The 17,679-nt window shown below is 44.3% G+C and overlaps 1 protein-coding gene across 1 annotated transcript; it reads right to left on the bottom strand.

Moving 5' to 3' along the window:
• Positions 1-1,468: 1,468 nt before the first annotated feature.
• Positions 1,469-16,324, bottom strand: LOC135079231 (omega-amidase NIT2-like). Its single transcript, XM_063973819.1, has 6 exons — positions 16,061-16,324; positions 9,305-9,451; positions 8,233-8,417; positions 5,243-5,411; positions 4,413-4,646; positions 1,469-1,797 (listed from the first exon to the last, which is right to left on the bottom strand). The coding sequence occupies exons 1-6, from the start codon at positions 16,146-16,148 to the stop codon at positions 1,709-1,711; spliced, it is 912 nt and encodes a 303-aa protein (XP_063829889.1). The 5' UTR covers positions 16,149-16,324; the 3' UTR covers positions 1,469-1,708.
• Between the last annotated feature and the right edge of the window lie 1,355 nt (positions 16,325-17,679).

Here is a 17,679-nt window from a genome sequence, read left to right on the forward strand (position 1 = left end):
CTTATCTTTCAAATGCAACATATAAAACTTTTACATGCCGGCCCTCAATTACTTTTGGCTAGCGTTCGCCAAACCTATTGGCCTCTTAAAGGCAGAAATCTTTCAAAGCATGTTGTTAACAAATGTGTAATTTGTTACAGACATAGAGCTCAAAATGTACAACCTGTAATGGGACAGCTACCTCTTAATAGAACACAATTAGATTTTCCATTTCAAAACTGTAATGTTGACTATGCTGGCCCAGTTTTGATAGCCGATCGAAAGGGACGTGGTTGTAAGTTGTTGAAATCTTATCTGTGCATTTTTGTTTGTTCTGCAGTGAAGGCTGTACATTTGGAGCTTGTTACGGACCTCACCACCGAAGCTTACATGGCTGCTCTGAATCGGTTCGTGGCGCGGCGAGGCAAGCCTCAAAGCATCACGTCCGATAATGGCACTAACTTTGTCGGTGCATCGAATGATCTTCAAAGGTTCCTTTCGAGTAATAATCTTGCATCTCATATAGCCCAGGAAGGCATTGAATTTATTTTTACTCCTCCCTACACACCCCATTTTAATTCATTGGCCGAAGCTGCAGTCAAATCATGTAAGCATCATTTAAAAAGATTATTGCATCTCACTCATTTTACATTCGAGGAAATGATAACTTGCCTTTGTAAAATCGAGGCCGTCCTCAATTCACGACCTCTTACCTCTCTTTCTTCTGACCCTAACGATTTTTCGGCTCTTACACCTTCCCATTTCCTAATTGGGCGACCATTGCTGACTGTACCTCACCCTCATGTGGCTGACGTCACTATCACCCGTCTGGATCGATGGAAACGCATCCAACACGTTCAACAACACTTCTGGCGACGGTTTCATAACGAATATGTCTCTCTGCTACAGACCAAGACGAAATGGTTGGCATCCACAGGCGAGGTCAAGCCTGGACAGCTGGTGCTTATCAAGGAGAAGACCCCGCCACTGCTCTGGTCACTAGGGCGGGTCGTGAAGACCTATCCAGGCGTGGATGGCATCACCAGGGTGGCCGAATTGAGGACCAAGAGGGGGACCATACGTCGAGCCTTCAACTGCATCTGCCCGCTTCCACTTCATTGAAGAAGATGACTCTTCAACCCGGGGAGTATGTTGGCGCTTCTCGAGTCCTCGGGCTTCATCGAGATCGATCGGCCATCATCGGCTCCGCGCGAGGCGCCGGCACACTCCGTACGTGCCCGACGCCCACTCAGCCTCACGACCGTCACCGGTGTCAGACGCGGCCCTCCCACGTAGGCGCGAACTAGCGATTATTTATAATCATTACACCTATGAAATACAGTCCGCCTTTAATTTATATCTAACGTCTAGTAAGACCCTAACAGCTGGTAAATCCTAAAGTCAAACCTACTTTTTCTAACTAAGGGCAGAATCGGTTTAACCGGTCGCTGGTTGTAATGTATTAGGAAAAAGAAAACAAAACACCAAATTATAAAGTTATAAACTTTAATGGTAACCATCACAAAACTGTCAAAAAACAATAGTATTTTATCATGATAACATAATTCATAGATCTTTCGTTCGCACACCACCTCTCAAAATAACAAAAAATATAAGTAACATTTAACACATTTTTATAAGTATTGCGATATAAAGGAGTGCCCACGTGGGTCTAACTAAATGCTCCTATTGATATGACAATTTTGACAAGAAATATAATATCATTCTTCTATTTCCTCTTAATCGTATCGTACAGGTCTGTCCTCCTCTGCGTCCTTATAGGTATTTGGCTTCGTACTTCTTCCACCACATTGAAATCTATAAAAGGAGAGTTCGTTTTTTAATATCTTTTTTTTTATATTAATAGAGGACCTCTTCTTCCTTTTTATTTTAGGCATACAAGCTTCAATTTATATAGGATATAATAAACTGTTCTTTGTCTCAAAATTCGTGGTTTCAAGGCGATTCAAGACTTTACAATGACTCAGTTATGACAAGTTATATTGTTTCGTTTGAATAATAATTATCTGATTTCATACTATTTCTATGCAGTGTATTTTTAAAGGTTGGTGCAGAATCGAGAAAAAATATTATTTTTGAACTTTTACAAAATCACCAATCATAGAATCAACTTAAGGGTCAACTGTATTATTATTGATAATGTGTTAATCCAGGGTGTCAGCTAACTCCATATTAAATTATGCTCAGAACCACAGAATAATAATAAGTACTACGTACAAAAGTTTTACTTCGCGAAGGTATTTAAAAAAATGTATGCTCAATGTCATTAACAATACGGTGTAATTTAGTCTGTCTCAAGAGTCAAGCACCATTTTGTTGACAAACGTCAGTGATCGGCACTGCGCCGAAGCTATAGGGCTGACTTCGGTAAAATGATGTGACGTAAGGTGCCAAACTGCGGAAAATGGCGGAGGAAATACATGATTTCGCATGAATTATCATGAATAATATTAACTACTTATTTACCTCTCAGTGTCTTGAGGCAACTTAAAAAAGTACATTCTGTGTTTTTATTATTATTTAGGCAGTTAAATACTGCACAGTATTTAGTACACCATTTTCTTTATTTTCTTCCATCATACACAAGAATACGAGTGCGTGAGTCAATGTTCGCTCGTATGTAAGGCCTTGTCGAATAGTATCCTGTAGGTGGGCCATCGTGCGTGTTTTGTTTTCGATGTAAACTCGCGGAGATGAACAGGCCTGTCAGAACTTCCAAAGTTTAATAAACTGTGAGCACACTATTAGTTACTTTAACCAAAATCGCAAAAGTGCCGAAGACGAAAAAAAACTCCATCCTAATTTTATTAAAATCACTCCAGCCGTTTAGACGTGAAGCAGTAAAAAACATTCACACTCACAAACTTTCGTCTTTATAATTAGTGTGATTGCTCACCAATATCAGCCAGCAGCGTGCCTTGCTTCTCGTCCAGTTTCGCCGCGACGGCCCCCCAGGGGTCCACAAGTGTGGAGTGTCCCCACGCCACGTAGCCGGCGCTGGTGTCGCGCGCGGAGCTTACTAGCGCCAGAGTAAATACAAATGAGAAGGTCATCTTATTGGCGCGCTCACATACAAACCGCGCTCGGGCGTTTCTATGAAGATGACCTACTCATTTGTATTTACTCTGCTAGCGCCACCTACAGCTGGTGGTTGTTGGCGCGCGCCCGCCCTACAGCTCCCATACAAGGGTCAACTGTATTATTGATCGCTCACCAATATCAGCCAGCAGCGTGCCTTGCTTCTCGTCTAACTTCGCCGCGACGGCCCCCCAGGGGTCCACAAGTGTGGAGTGTCCCCACGCGACGTAGCCGGCGCTGGTGTCGCGCGCGGGGCTCACTAGCGCCACCCACAGCTGGTGGTCCCATACTTAAGGGTCAACTGTATTATTGATCGCTCACCAATATCAGCCAGCAGCGTGCCTTGCTTCTCGTCTAACTTCGCCGCGACGGCCCCCCAGGGGTCCACAAGGGTCGAGTGGCCCCACGCGACGTAACCGCCCACAGCTGGTGGTATGTTGGCGCGTGCCCGCCCTACAGCTCCCATACTTAAGGCAACTGTATTATTGACTGCTCACCAATATCAGCCAGCAGCGTGCCTTGCTTCTCGTCCAGTTTGGCCGCGACGGCCCCCCAGGGGTCCACAAGTGTGGAGTGTCCCCACGCGACGTAGCCGGCGCTGGTGTGGCGCGCGGGGCTTACTAGCGCCAGGGTAAATACAAATGAGTAGGTCATCTTATTGGCGCGCTCACATACAAACCGCGCTCGGGCGTTTCTATGAAGATGACCTACTCATTTGTATTTACTCTGCTAGCGCCACCCACAGCTGGTGGTCGTTGGCGCGCTCCCGCCCTACAGCTCCCATACTTACGGGTCAACATTAGTGATTGCTCACCAATATCAGCCAGCAGCGTGCCTTGCTTCTCGTCTAACTTCGCCGCGACGGCCCCCCAGGGGTCCACAAGTGTGGAGTGTCCCCACGCGACGTAGCCGGCGCTGGTGTCGCGCGCCCGCCCTACAGCTCCCATACAAGGGTCAACTGTATTATTGATTGCTCACCAATATCAGCTAGCAGCGTGCCTTGCTTCTCGTCTAACTTCGCCGCGACGGCCCCCCAGGGGACCACAAGTGTTGAGTGGCCCCACGCGACGTAGCCGCCCACAGCTGGTGGTCGTTGACGCGCGCCCGCCCTACAGCTCCCATACTTAAGGGGCTGTATTATTATTGATTGCTCACCAATATCAGCCAGCAGCGTGCCTTGCTTCTCGTCTAACTTCGCCGCGACGGCCCCCCAGGGGTCCACAAGTGTGGAGTGGCCCCACGCGACGTAGCCGCCCACAGCTGGTGGTATGTTGGCGCGCGCCCGTCCTCGAAGCTCCCATACTTAAGGGTCAACTGTATTATTGATCGCTCACCAATATCAGCCAGCAGCGTGCCTTGCTTCTCGTCTAACTTCGCCGCGACGGCCCCCCAGGGGTCCACGAGTGTGGAGTGGCCCCACGCGACGTAGCCGGCGCTGGTGTCGCGCGCGGGACTCACTAGCGCCACCCACAGCTGGTGGTCGTTGGCGCGCGCCCGCCCTAGAAGCTCCCAGTGGCGGGGGCCGGTCGTCATGTTGAAGGCACCAGGGTAGATTAGCAGGGAACAGCCTTAGAATAATAAAAGAAGATTTTATTATTTTTGTCGATATAATGAAAAAGTTGGTAGATTATTTGGCCTGGCCTTTTTTTTGCCTGGATTCTCGGCTCGGTTACAATTTAATTTTGGATTACAATTTATAAGAATGTTCTAAAAATACCAATTATCTACCAAAATCTACTAAACGATTTCGCACTACTAAATCATCGTTCTCTTTGCCTCAAATCTACCAAAAAAGTAGAAATCTACTAAAAGTGGTCACGCTGTGGCCGCCGCCGCCCGCCGGCCGGGGCGCTTGACGACAGCTGCGTGGCTCGTACCATGGTACTCAGTGCGCGTTGTGACAAACGACGCCCGCCATACAGAATGCGATAATTAAGCGACAGTCGCTATTCAAAATCAAAATTAAAATTATCTTTATTTGTTTAGACTAATTAAATTAGTTCTTGCAAATCGTCAAATGCTCTTAAGGAGCCTATACATGTCTCATTCTTTTTTTGCCCTACCAGCGCTTCGAGACAAACATTTGGCAAGTTCTATTGCAAGACATTTCATAATATTTATCAACTCTCGGCGAACAGACTTTAGTAGTATTTATTGCGCTAACCTTCTTGTGCCATGATGTGCGACATCTCGCCGAAGCGCAGGTCGTAGCAGATGCCGAGCCCGATCTTGACGCCGTTGAACTCGAATGTGGTGATCTGGTCTCCAGCCGAGAGGACTTCAGACTCTTTGAACGTTATCTTGTTCGGAATGTCTATGTCGAATAGGTGCACCTGCAAGTAATTTGTTTATTTCAAAAGTTAACACTTAAATTTGGGAATGGTAGTGTCTTAGTATTGGGAATAGGAGGAGAATATTAAATCACTTCGAGACTGATTGGTCTTTGGTCGAGTAGTAAGTTTGGCATTTAGTCTAACCGCAGACCACCAATTTTTTGTCAGCCGATAGTTGGGCCCGATTTTAGTTGGTGTGAGAATCAAATCGGTGTAGGTAATGTGCACACTTCCATACATGTCCACATTGATTAACTGCCCGACTAAATTATCGGCCGACGAAAAATCGGGGATCTGCGCCTAGGCTTACACAGCGCCCCTGGTGACGTCATTTACGATATACGAGTGTAAAAAAGGATTTAAAAATGGTTACACCACAGCTATTGTCCAACGGTAGAAGGGGGGCGAACAACTAAGGCTACGGTCCGGTTTCTTCCACCAAGGCGGAGCGGAGAAGAGCGTAGCGGTGCGGAGACGAGATGTATAAGCTGTGCGCAGCTGTGAGCTGCTCACACATCTCCGCAACGCTCCGCTATGGTGGAAACTGAGCCTAATCTTCGAACTGCCCGACGCTGTCACCGTTATGCTATTGTCGCCTTTATTTCTCCAGCATTACAGTATACCTTCCTGTGCTGAGCTAGTAGTTTCCCGCTGGCGTCCCACACGGTGCAGGTGTTGTAAAGGTCGCCGCCGACTCGCTCGGGCACGGTGCCGCCCACCACGCACACGCCGTTCTCGGCCTACCGGGACAGAGCGGGCACGTATCCCAGAAGGAACCGATCTTTTTTTTTGTCCACAACGAGGAAGCTCTTGGCCTGTATCTCACCTGATGGTAAGTGACGATCAGGCCGAAGGTGGAAGCGAGCTTCACCCGGAATCCTCAACCACGGAGGAATTGGCTTTCTTACCTCTAACCGGTGGAACACAATAACGCTGTTAACATTATTGTTATGGCACTGGGAATCGAAGCCGGGACCTCTGCGTCTGAAGCAGGTGGTCTTACCACTAGACCACAGAGGCTGTAAAGATGATCTACCTTCTTACACTGCCCACGCACTATACCTACCTTCCTGTGCTGAGCAAGCAGCTTCCCGCTGGCGTCCCACACGGTGCAGGTGTTGTAAAGGTCACCGCCGACTCGCTCGGGCACTGTGCCGCCCACCACGCAAACACCGTTCACAGCCGCCGCCCGGGTCAGAGCCGGCACGTATCCCAGAAGAAACCGATCTATCTTCTTACGCTGTCTACCAGTTCACTACACACAGGTCGCCGCCGACTCGCTCGGGCACGGTGCCGCCCACCACGCACACGCCGTTCTCGGCCACCCGGGACAGAGCGGGCACGTATCCCGCAAGGAACCACTCTATCTTCTTACGCTGCCCACCAGTCCACCACGCACTATACCTACCTTCCTGTGGTGAGCCAATAGCTTCCCGCTGGCGTCCCACACGGTGCAGGTGTTGTAAAGGTCGCCGCCGACTCGCTCGGGCACGGTGCCGCCCACCACGCACACGCCGTTCTCGGCCGTCCGGGACAGAGCGGTCGTTGTCCCGCAAGGAACCTATTCTATCTTCTTACGCTGCCCACGCACTAACTTACCTTTCTGTGCTGAGCCAATAGCTTCCCGCTGGCATCCCACACGGTGCAGGTGTTGTAAAGGTCGCCGCCGACTCGCTCGGGCACGGTGCCGCCCACCACGCACACGCCGTTCTCGGCCGTCCGGGACAGAGCGGTCGTTGTCCCGCAAGGAACCTATTCTATCTTCTTACGCTGCCCACGCACTAACTTACCTTCCTGTGCTGAGCGAGGAGCTTCGCGCTGGCGTCCCACACGGTGCAGGTGTTGTAGAGGTCGCCGCCTGGGACAGCGTGGACATTGTCCCGCAAGGAACCGCTCTACCTCTCTATCTTCTTGCGCTGCCCACGCACTATACTATACCTTTCTGTGCTGAGCCAGCAGCTTCCCGCTAGCGTCCCACACGGTGCAGGTGTTGTAAAGGTCACCGCCGACTCGCTCGGGCACGGTGCCTCCCACCACGCACACGCCGTTCTCGGCCTACCGGGACAGAGCGGACACGTATCCCGCAAGGAACCGCTCTATCTTCTTACGCTGTCTACCAGTTCACTATACACTATACCTACCTTCCTGTGCTGAGCCAATAGCTTCCCGCTAGCGTCCCATACGGTGCAGGTGTTGTAGAGGTCGCCGCCTGGGACAGTGAGGGCATTGTCCCACAGGGAACCTCTCTATCTGTCTACCAGTCCACCATACACTATACCTACCTTCCTGTGCTGAGCGAGTAGCTTCCCGCTGGCATCCCACACGATGCAGGTGTTGTAGAGGTCGCCGCCTGGGACAGTGAGGGCATTGTCCCGCAAGGTACCTCTCTATCTGTCTACCAGTCCACCATACACTATACTTACCTTCCTGTGCTGAGCGAGTAGCTTCCCGCTGGCGTCCCACACGGTGCAGGTGTTGTAAAGGTCGCCGCCGACTCGCTCGGGCACGGTGCCGCCCACCACGCACACGCCGTTTTCGGCCGTCCGGGACAGCGCGGGCATTGTCCCACAAGGAACCGCTCTACCTTCTTACGCTGCCCACCACTATACAGTATACTCTTACCTTTCTGTGCTGAGCCAATAGCTTCCCGCTGGCATCCCACACGGTGCAGGTGTTGTAAAGGTCGCCGCCGACTCGCTCGGGCACGGTGCCGCCCACCACGCACACGCCGTTTTCGGCCGTCCGGGACAGCGCGGGCATTGTCCCACAAGGAACCGCTCTACCTTCTTACGCTGCCCACCACTATACAGTATACTCTTACCTTTCTGTGCTGAGCCAATAGCTTCCCGCTGGCATCCCACACGGTGCAGGTGTTGTAAAGGTCGCCGCCGACTCGCTCGGGCACGGTGCCGCCCACCACGCAAACACCGTTTTCGGCCGCCGCCCGGGATAGAGCGCGGCATGTTTCCCCAGAAGGCACTTCCTCTGCGTACTCGTCGAAGAATTCTACAACATTTTACGATGTTTGAAACTGTGCACGCATTTTTTAACCCTTAGGAGCACCACACATCGAACGTTTCGCTACGTGTCAACGTATCGCCTGGCAATTTTACCACACTGCGTCGCTTGGTGTATGCTCAATTATTTCACTAGTTTTCATCTACATTTTAGAGCATGAAGTTGAAAATGACTGGTGTCTTAATTATGCTTATCAATATTTTATTTTGTATTGTCACTACCTTGTTTAATATACCACGCAATTTTGTATACCCATTCTTATAAGATACACTATACAAGAATGCATGGTAAATTCAGTGAACTGCTCCTGAATCGAATGTACCTACTACTGCTATTTCTATTTATTTATATTAACCGGCAGACAGTGGTGACTGAGTTTGTTGCGGCGCTTCTTCTCAGCACTTGCCAAATGTTGGTCTCGAAGCGCTGGTAGGGTAAAAAGATTATGAGACATGTAGAGGCTCCTTAAGAGCAAAATGACGATTTGTAAGAACTATTTATTAGTCTAAACAAATAAAGAAATTTTGACTTTGACTTTGACTTTGACAATTAAGTGGGGTGTAAAATTTCAGAGAACCAATCTATCTATTATTACGACTTAGACCAGGGGTCTCTAAGCTTTGAAGCCTTGGGGCCTTAATATTTTTTCGGTATGTTGCAAGGGCCATAACAATTTTTCTGCCCACCTATACAAACATAGGCTTAGTCACGGCTTACGTCTTAAGCTATCACGGGCCGAATTGATGGCAGTGGCGGGTCGGATATGGCCCGCGGGCCGTAGTTTGGAGACCCCTGACTTAGACGATGCATCAGGGTTTAAAAAGTGTATTATTATAATATCGCAACACAATAAGTCAGGCAAAATGTTTACTTACTGGTCCCATAAGGCGAGTTGAAACACTCCGGCAAGGCCACAAGTTGCGCGCCATCTTTCTTGGCCTTGTGGATCTCCTTCACGGCGGCCGCCACGTTCTTGGCTTTGTCCGGGCCCACCGCCATCTGCACCAGAGCTATCTTCAAGCCTAGAACCAGTTCAAAAGACAATGTTTATTATTACATCTACAATAAGATACAAAATGCAAAATACAATGAGAATATTATTAAAAGCTTTTTTCCTTATTAATGAACGAGACAAAAAGACGTTTTATCACTTACAAGATTTCTTGTTCTTTTTACCCATGGTTGCAAACTAATTAATTTATTAAAAACTTCAGAAAAAAATACTATGATAATATTTAAAGCTATAAATGTACCAGCCTGTCTGTATATTCACTAGCAAGTGTCTAATAATACAATAAACTTCTATTTATAAAACTCTTACTTATGTTTACAAGCCTAATTGCTGATGTTTGATGACATAAGTGCCACTTGTGGTCTAAACTGAATAAATATTTTTGATTTTGATTACACTCATATCTACACATAGTTAAGTAAAAGTAATTATGTAATGATTATTACTATTAATTAAGTAGTATTGTTACTTAATTACTTACAAAAAATTCTCAGTGTTCAGAGTTGTTTTTAAAACAAAATTATAAAGGACTTAAACATTAAATTTTTTCAAGTTATTTATACCTAATTGTTATTATGCTGTAATTTTTAAACATTATACAAGAATTTGAATGAAGTAAAAACTGTCAAAACTTAGAATACTAGGCCAAGTAATAGTCCTCAATTTCATTGCTTATGTAACATACAGTGCTCAGCACATAAGTATGTTAAGTATATTTCTATGTTATTTTGATATAAGTCTGTCTGTCGACTTTGGCATTATTTACATTGTGTTGGTTAAAAATTTTTTTTTTGAAAAAGTAATTTTGCTTAGTTAAGTAATTGCTAAGTAATAATAAGTAATGATTATACAGGGTGTTACAAAAAAACCCCTAATAACTGAAGGGTATTTAATAGACGTCTATAAAGAGTCCCTTGTTAATTTCTTACAGTCATAGCGACATATTCAAATTTCGGGTAAATTTATGTAAAATAAAAATATCGATTATAAAAATTCCCATCACTAATTTGGGTTCATTGTCCTACCAGGAGTGACCAGGAGTAACTTTCTATGTTCACGCCCCCGGCCACGCCTCTTTAAAACATTCTGTGCGCCTAGTATTTACTAGGCGCACAGAATGTTTTTATTATTATTTTATTATTATTTAATACCTACGGAGAAAAAAATACACGCACGTCGTTAACAAAACAACAAGCATTCAAAATTATGGTTAGGTACATACCTACAAAAGTGGCTCAAAATGACGTCCTCCTTGCTGCACGCATATTCTTGCCCGTCTTGATATGGCCTGTGTTGCATTTCGCACCATGGTAGGCGTTATTGACGCAAACACAGACCTCACGCTGTTCCATTTCCTCCACGGTATGGCAGTCCGTAAAATAAACTTGGTTTTTCACAAAACCCCACAAAAAAAAGTCCAACGGGGTAATATCAGGAGAACGGGCAGGCCAAGGTATCGGTCCCGAGCGTCCGATCCAGCCTCCTGGAAATCTTCGATCTAAATGCGCTCGTACACTACGAGCAAAATGTGCGGGAGCGCCGTCGTGCTGGAATACCATGTCTCGCTGCTGTTCAAAGTACTCCGTTTCGATGACTGGAATGTCGTCAATAGCGTCCTCGAAGTCCGTTTGTAAGAAGGAGAGGTAATTATCTCCGTTCAGGCGCGCGGGTAAAATGACAGGGCCGATGACATGGCCATTGTAAATTCCGGCCCACACATTGAGGCGCCACTGATGCTGGAAATTTCCTTGGCGAGATACGCGGGGGTTTACGTGCGACCAAACGTGTTCATTGTGGATGTTGGAAATCCCGCTCCTAGTGAACGTAGCCTCATCCGTCCAAATAACACGGTTCACGTAGTTCGGGTCGGCTTCCAGTTGCGCTAGGTACCACTGACAAAAGGTTATTCGCGGCGCAAAGTCAGTAGGAATCAATTCCTGTGTGCGGCGGTAGTGGTACGGATGTTGACCATCTTCTTTCAGTGTTCGCCAAACTGAAACATGGTTCATTCCAAGTCGCGCCCCGGCGCGCCTTGTACTGGTCGTCGGTTCGTCTTCAAAGAGTTGCAGAACCTCTTCTGCACGCATTTCGTTTGTATTTGGGCGTCCACTAGAACCCGATCGATGAAAAGAGCCCGTAGAATGGAGACGTGTCACCATATCATGGAAACACTGATACGACGGAAGCCGTCGCTGGTCAGCCGCCGGTCTACCTTCGATAAACTGTTCCCGATAAAGTTCACGGGCTTGAGTTAAATTTCCATCAGCTCGACCCACACACAACATCATCTCATAATATTCGGAATTAGAAAACATTGCCATTGTAGCAAAACAACACAAAACACAAAGCTTTCGAAAGTAGTTAAACGATAGGAAAACACACCGATCACGCACGAAGCATATGAACGACTAAATCAAAGAAGAGCCGACGGCCGGTGTCGCGATCTTTCGGCGCTTCCGCAGTGCAAAGTGGTGCGAACGGGATCGTGCCACATGCCAAATTTTTGCAACTTCTTATTATGACAATGCAACATTTCAACAACATTTTAACAATGATTTTAGTACGCTAATTTTTATTTCGCAGGTAAAGGAATGTCGCAATGTCGTTTATGTACCTACTTTGTCTACCAAGTTACGTCTCATTTTAAAATAGAAGAAATGTTATTGAATTCTCAAATTTATTTTCATATCAACATTCTAAAGCGTCCCTCAATAATTTTCACTTTTACAAAAGCAGCCTAAGACTGATTTACACGTATTAAATAGTTAAGTAGGTAACTAAATTTTAACTTAATTTTAGGTCTATGTCCAAATGTCTCATAATTAGTATGAAACTGCTTATCAAAAGGTGTCAAGTGACAAGCCCCACCCACCAACTTACCCGAAAAATGAAGGTAAAATTTAGTTACCTACTTAACTACATAATACGTGAAAATCATCCTTTAAGACTTAATTTTAAGTGATTAAATTGCATTTAAACGACATGCAAATTCAAATTTAGTTACCTACTTATTACGTGTAAATCAGCCTTAATCATTTGTAAAACTTGATGTGAACGACTCTGTACCTACTAATATCTAAAGATAGAACACTATTCGAATTCCGAACCTTGATGATCTCGTGTGGGAATCGAACCCGCGTTTTCCGCAATCCCGGTGGCTAACCTTTGAGCTACCGAAGCCCCAATGGACCGAACTAATCTTTAACCTCCTTAATAATAATATGATAAAACATGCAGCGTCCCATTGTCACTTGATGGTGAGTGACGTAGACAACAACGGGACGCTGCACGTGCTGTCAGCAGTTACAGTCGGCAGCTCGGTTCCAAATAGTACCTTAATTTATTCATTTAAGAAAAACACTACAAATTACAATCATGAAAAGACATTGCATTGCAGACTTGTTAGAAAGTATTGTACTAGATAATAATCCTAAACGTGTTTACACGGGAACATTAATTGCATCTCTGTTAATAATAAACTTTCCTCTTAAACTTACTGCAACATCAGAAACATGACTGTTCTACAATTAATGTAAAACCAGAATCAGCTAGCCAAATATGCATTCCGAAAACAGATGAGTATGCAATTCAAATAAGTTGTGCTTAGACGAAAGCTGATGCCAAGTTTGAATTACATAGATTGCGTTTTTCGTGTAAAGGTCAGTTTTTTTTTTGCTATTTTTGATTTATGTTGTTTGACAAAGAGATAATTACAAAACGATTAAATACATGCCATTAAGTAGGTAGTGGCTAAACTTAAATTTAACAAAACATTGAGTGAATGTGTTCAAACACGCAAAGTAAATAATAGGCTCGGCGAGTTAAGGAACAAAGGTCACCTTCTCTTTGACTGAGCCTCAATGTTTACACGTTCTGATATCAGTGCAGTGTCAATAACGCGCACCTACTTAGTATTTCTCCCATACCTTTATTCAGCCGCCTTGTTTAGTTTAAGCATAAAAGTAATGGCATCCCGTGATTATGTTCTAGCATTACCTTTGTAATAAGTTTACGTTTACAGTAAGAGTTTGCTGAATTAGAATTACATACACAATCTTAAGAGTATTAATTGTACCACCAAAAGTCTGATAATAAACGTATTATTATATTATTATTATTATTATTAACATACAAAAGGCATAATGTTTAAAATTATTTGTGTATAAAAAAATATTGTTGGTCCGGAATTAGTACGCAATGCATATTTCGGCCCATTGTGTACCAGGCGCGCAGCGCTGCGCACGAGTTAGCCGTTAGAGTGGGCTCCAGGGCGGGGGGTGGTGTTCCCCCCGAGCCCACTCACTAATGAGGTTGCCAACATTTTCTTTGGGTATTATTTTAATTTTTCATTGATTTTTAAGATTTTAAGTTTAAAAGTACGAGACGATTTTGAAATTTATTAAAGAAAGGTTTATGAGTAAATAAAAGCATATTTTTTAAATGAATAGTTTAACAATTGGCCGCGATCTCACCTGATGGTAAGTTAGTATTACGATATTGTATCATGCATGAATCATGCCTGACTAGTAGACTAGGCATTTATGTGTTTTGAAATAATGATTATGGATGTGAGTAGTTAATGTTTTTTGATTTTCTGTTACGACAAATTTTATCGAATGGAGGGAAAAACTTACACGGAGTTGTACGATACGATGCTGCAGTATGACGTCATGTTCTTCATACCAACTTAAAATTTCATTTTTGGGATATTTGAAAAATGTAATAAGGCGCCCCACTCGCCCCCGCGAACGCGCGGGTTTAAAAGGTGCCAACCGTTACTATGCAAATGTGCAAACTCAAAACATGCCACCAAAAAAAATTCTAAGTAAAAATGTTTACAATCACTGTCTATTAGGGTTTCGTAAAAGAAACTGAAAACCCGAAATGCTTAAGCTCAAGCACTGATGTTTCCCTAGTACTTTTGCTTCCACGTTGGCCTTTCTTTGAGCACTTGCCTTACTAAATAAAATGTTTGTCAAAATGTACCTACGTTTTTTGTTGTTGTTATTATTATTATTTTAGAATTGTTTTAAATTCTCAGCATTTTTTTAAATGCCGCTATTAATGTTATTATTATTGGCAAATTATTACAAAATAATAATAATGGTACAGATGCGTTCACATCAACCTTTTGCTGCTTAAATAAGACCCATTTTGCAAGGATTTTGTAAAATATGATGTGAACGCCTCTGTATCCAATGACTACTCAACAAATTGTTAAAATAAAAAAATGAAATAAAACTAAGGCCTCATTTACGGAGACGCCGGGCATCTTACGCTGTGCGACCAACTGAGTTCAAACATTGGCATTGTGTGTGCATGAGTGCTTTTACGGAAAAGCGATTTAAGTCGCGTATTCTTGAAATGGAACGTTATTTGCAGCCGAATCCTGCGGATGGCTTCGATGCGTCTCACACGGCGTTTATTGTTGCGGCATGCGTGGCAATACTCGCTGAAGGATTCACCGCGGGAAGAGAGGTTGGCACACCACTTCACCCGACTCGCATCAATATTTTTTGTGTTTATCATGCGCTGCGGCTCCGTAATTATGAGGCCTTATTGGTGCTTATGGTGAACTTACAAACGGGTTACTAAATGCTTATTTTTATACGGAACACAATTCAATCTTACTCCTGGTGGTACCAGGAAAGGTACTAGGAGTAAGCTAAAGAGGGGCGGAAAGATGGGCGGAAATGCAATTTCAAAGATTAAATAATAACAGAATTCGACTAAAGGTACGGTAACGTAACCTACCTGGAATTTCACGGATTTTTTTATTTTTTTTCTGTTGTCTAAGAATGTTTGAAAACTATCATTAGTAGTGATGTTGCTATCGGAAAAAGTTATTTACTTACGATTTTTTTTCCATCAAGTGGCCTGGTTTCGATAGATGAAGTTTTCACAAAATTTTTCAAATGTACGTACACATGTAAAGTGTTAGTGAGTACCTATTTAAAATGTTTATTTAACGAACAAACATGCTTTGAACACATCGATAAAGGAAGTAGGCAAAAAATGCGGCTAATTGACATTCTGAAAAATACAAAGTCTATGATTTGCGTTCGATGAACCCCGCTGCAGCTGATCGATAGTGAGGGAATTCATATCGATATTTTTGGAAACTTTCGATGTACGTTATTTCCAAAACCGTTCAAGATATGACAATAGGAACAACGGCTTCTATTTCAGATTGTTTCAGTTTCTGTGCCCTTTCAGGCTTTAGGGGGTATTTTGAAACACCCTGTAGATCTATATGAGTGTAAGTGTAAACATTTGAATTGAGAATGAACTGGTCTGGTATCTTAGTTTACATTAAGATAAGTCTCCTCTTATCTTTAAATAACAAAACTAGGCTCAATTACTGAAACAATATATAAATTAATGAAAATACTTTATCTGACTCATAATGTATGATATTATCATTTATTAGGCTTCGTATAAAAATGATCTTAGATATCTAATTATTGCGCAATTAATATGTATAAGATTTATAACTTTAAAAATGTTTTTCTAACCTCGAAGTTTTCAAGAACAGTAAACAAACATAAAGCAATGAGAACGATTTAAAAGTAACAATATTATTAGGAAACATTCTTCACGTAAATAAATAAATAAATACCACCTCCAACGCTGCCTCCTCCACCAACGACGGGGGGATTCTTCCTAAACCGCCAGTGCACCGCGTCAGTAGAAGTAAGATCACACATTTTGACAAACACGCAACTAAACGAGAGCTATTCTAATATATCTAGTAACAAATTTTACCTCTTTTGAGCATACTTCTGATTAGTTATACAGATAAAAGGATTTATTATCACAGTTTATCACAAAATCAAACTTTCTGAAACTGAAGAGGAAATAGAAAAACTTCGGCAAATGACAAATATGACAATGTCACAATGACAGTCAGCTGATGATAATACATATTATTTGTCATGAAATAAAAGCAAAGACGTACAGGATTATACAATTTACTATTTTTGCGAAACATTTTAAAATAAAAAAATATTCTATAAATATATTATGCGTATTTTATAAAAGGGTGAGCTTTTTTTTACTGACATGCTTGCAATTTATATTTGTTTCATTTTTTAGGGGTAGTAGGTTAGAGGTCAAGCTGCCTCGCTGCCTCCCATAGCATAGCAGACTAGCAGTCTGCTTGATTCACTTCACTCTGGGACATTCTGTATATTATTCCCGCGGTTCCGTTTAGTTAAATTCAATAAAAGTAGATTGGTACCTTCTTAACTACAGGTGAAGCTTAATAAATAAAACTCGCGAATGTTATAAAATGAATTTATTATCTACTATACATACTTATTATAATGATATCCATTTAAAATAAAACATATTTAAATATAGGAAATCTCGTCACATAATCCTAATAGTAATATTATAAAATGCGAAAAATATGTAAAGTAATATTTCTATGGAACATACATGTTCAACAAAAGATAATAATACTATTTTAATTTACTCGTAGACAGTCGTATAATATTTTACAGGTAGTGATGTTTCAAAGGCACAGTTGATCGTCACTATCCTCTTGACCCGAACGCTGCTGTTATCCGCTTTGCAATAGAGGGAAGTCGAACCTTAATTTCGAACTCCTCCTATGTTCTTCTGATTAATTTCGTTGCGGGTCCAATGACAGTTTAACTTTCCCCCGGGACAAACTTGACCTTCATTGGTTGGGTTTTTGTGGCGGTCAAGCTGTAGATCCTGGCTACACAGGAGTTGCAGCGGTGGGAATAGTCCCGTTAGTCGGCTGACGTAGGGCGCGGGCTGCTTGAGGTGCACGGTGAGCACGTGCAGCTGGCGGCTGTCGGCCTGGCCTCGCCTACAGTCGGCGCGAGTGCCGACAGCCGGCGCTAGTAGAGCGGCTTGTCGGCGGGCTTGCCCTTGCCGCGCGGCTGACGTAGGGCGCGGGCAGCTGGCGGCTGTCGGCCTGGCCTCGCCTACAGTCGGCGCGAGTGCCGACAGCCGGCGCTAGTAGAGCGGCTTGTCGGCGGGCTTGCCCTTGCCGCGCGGCTGACGTAGGGCGCGGGCAGCTGGCGGCTGTCGGCCTGGCCTCGCCTACAGTCGGCGCGAGTGCCGACAGCCGGCGCTAGTAGAGCGGCTTGTCGGCGGGCTTGCCCTTGCCGCGCGGCTGACGTAGGGCGCGGGCAGCTGGCGGCTGTCGGCCTGGCCTCGCCTACAGTCGGCGCGAGTGCCGCCAGCCGGCGCTAGTAGAGCGGC

This window comes from Ostrinia nubilalis, chromosome 16 (assembly GCF_963855985.1).
Source record: "Ostrinia nubilalis chromosome 16, ilOstNubi1.1, whole genome shotgun sequence".
Taxonomy (NCBI): domain Eukaryota; kingdom Metazoa; phylum Arthropoda; class Insecta; order Lepidoptera; family Crambidae; genus Ostrinia; species Ostrinia nubilalis.

Excerpts from the sequence above, each read along its gene's own strand:
- LOC135079231 (XM_063973819.1), bottom strand. The coding sequence starts at position 16,148 with ATGTGTGATCTTACTTCTACTGACGCGGTGCACTGGCGGTTTAGGAAG. Across the intron at positions 8,418-9,304 it reads CAACTCGCCTTATGGGACCA|AATTCTTCGACGAGTACGCA; the intron begins GTAAGTAAACAT and ends AAAATGTTGTAG. Across the intron at positions 1,798-4,412 it reads CACGCTGCTGGCTGATATTG|ATTTCAATGTGGTGGAAGAA; the intron begins GTGAGCGATCAA and ends CTCCTTTTATAG.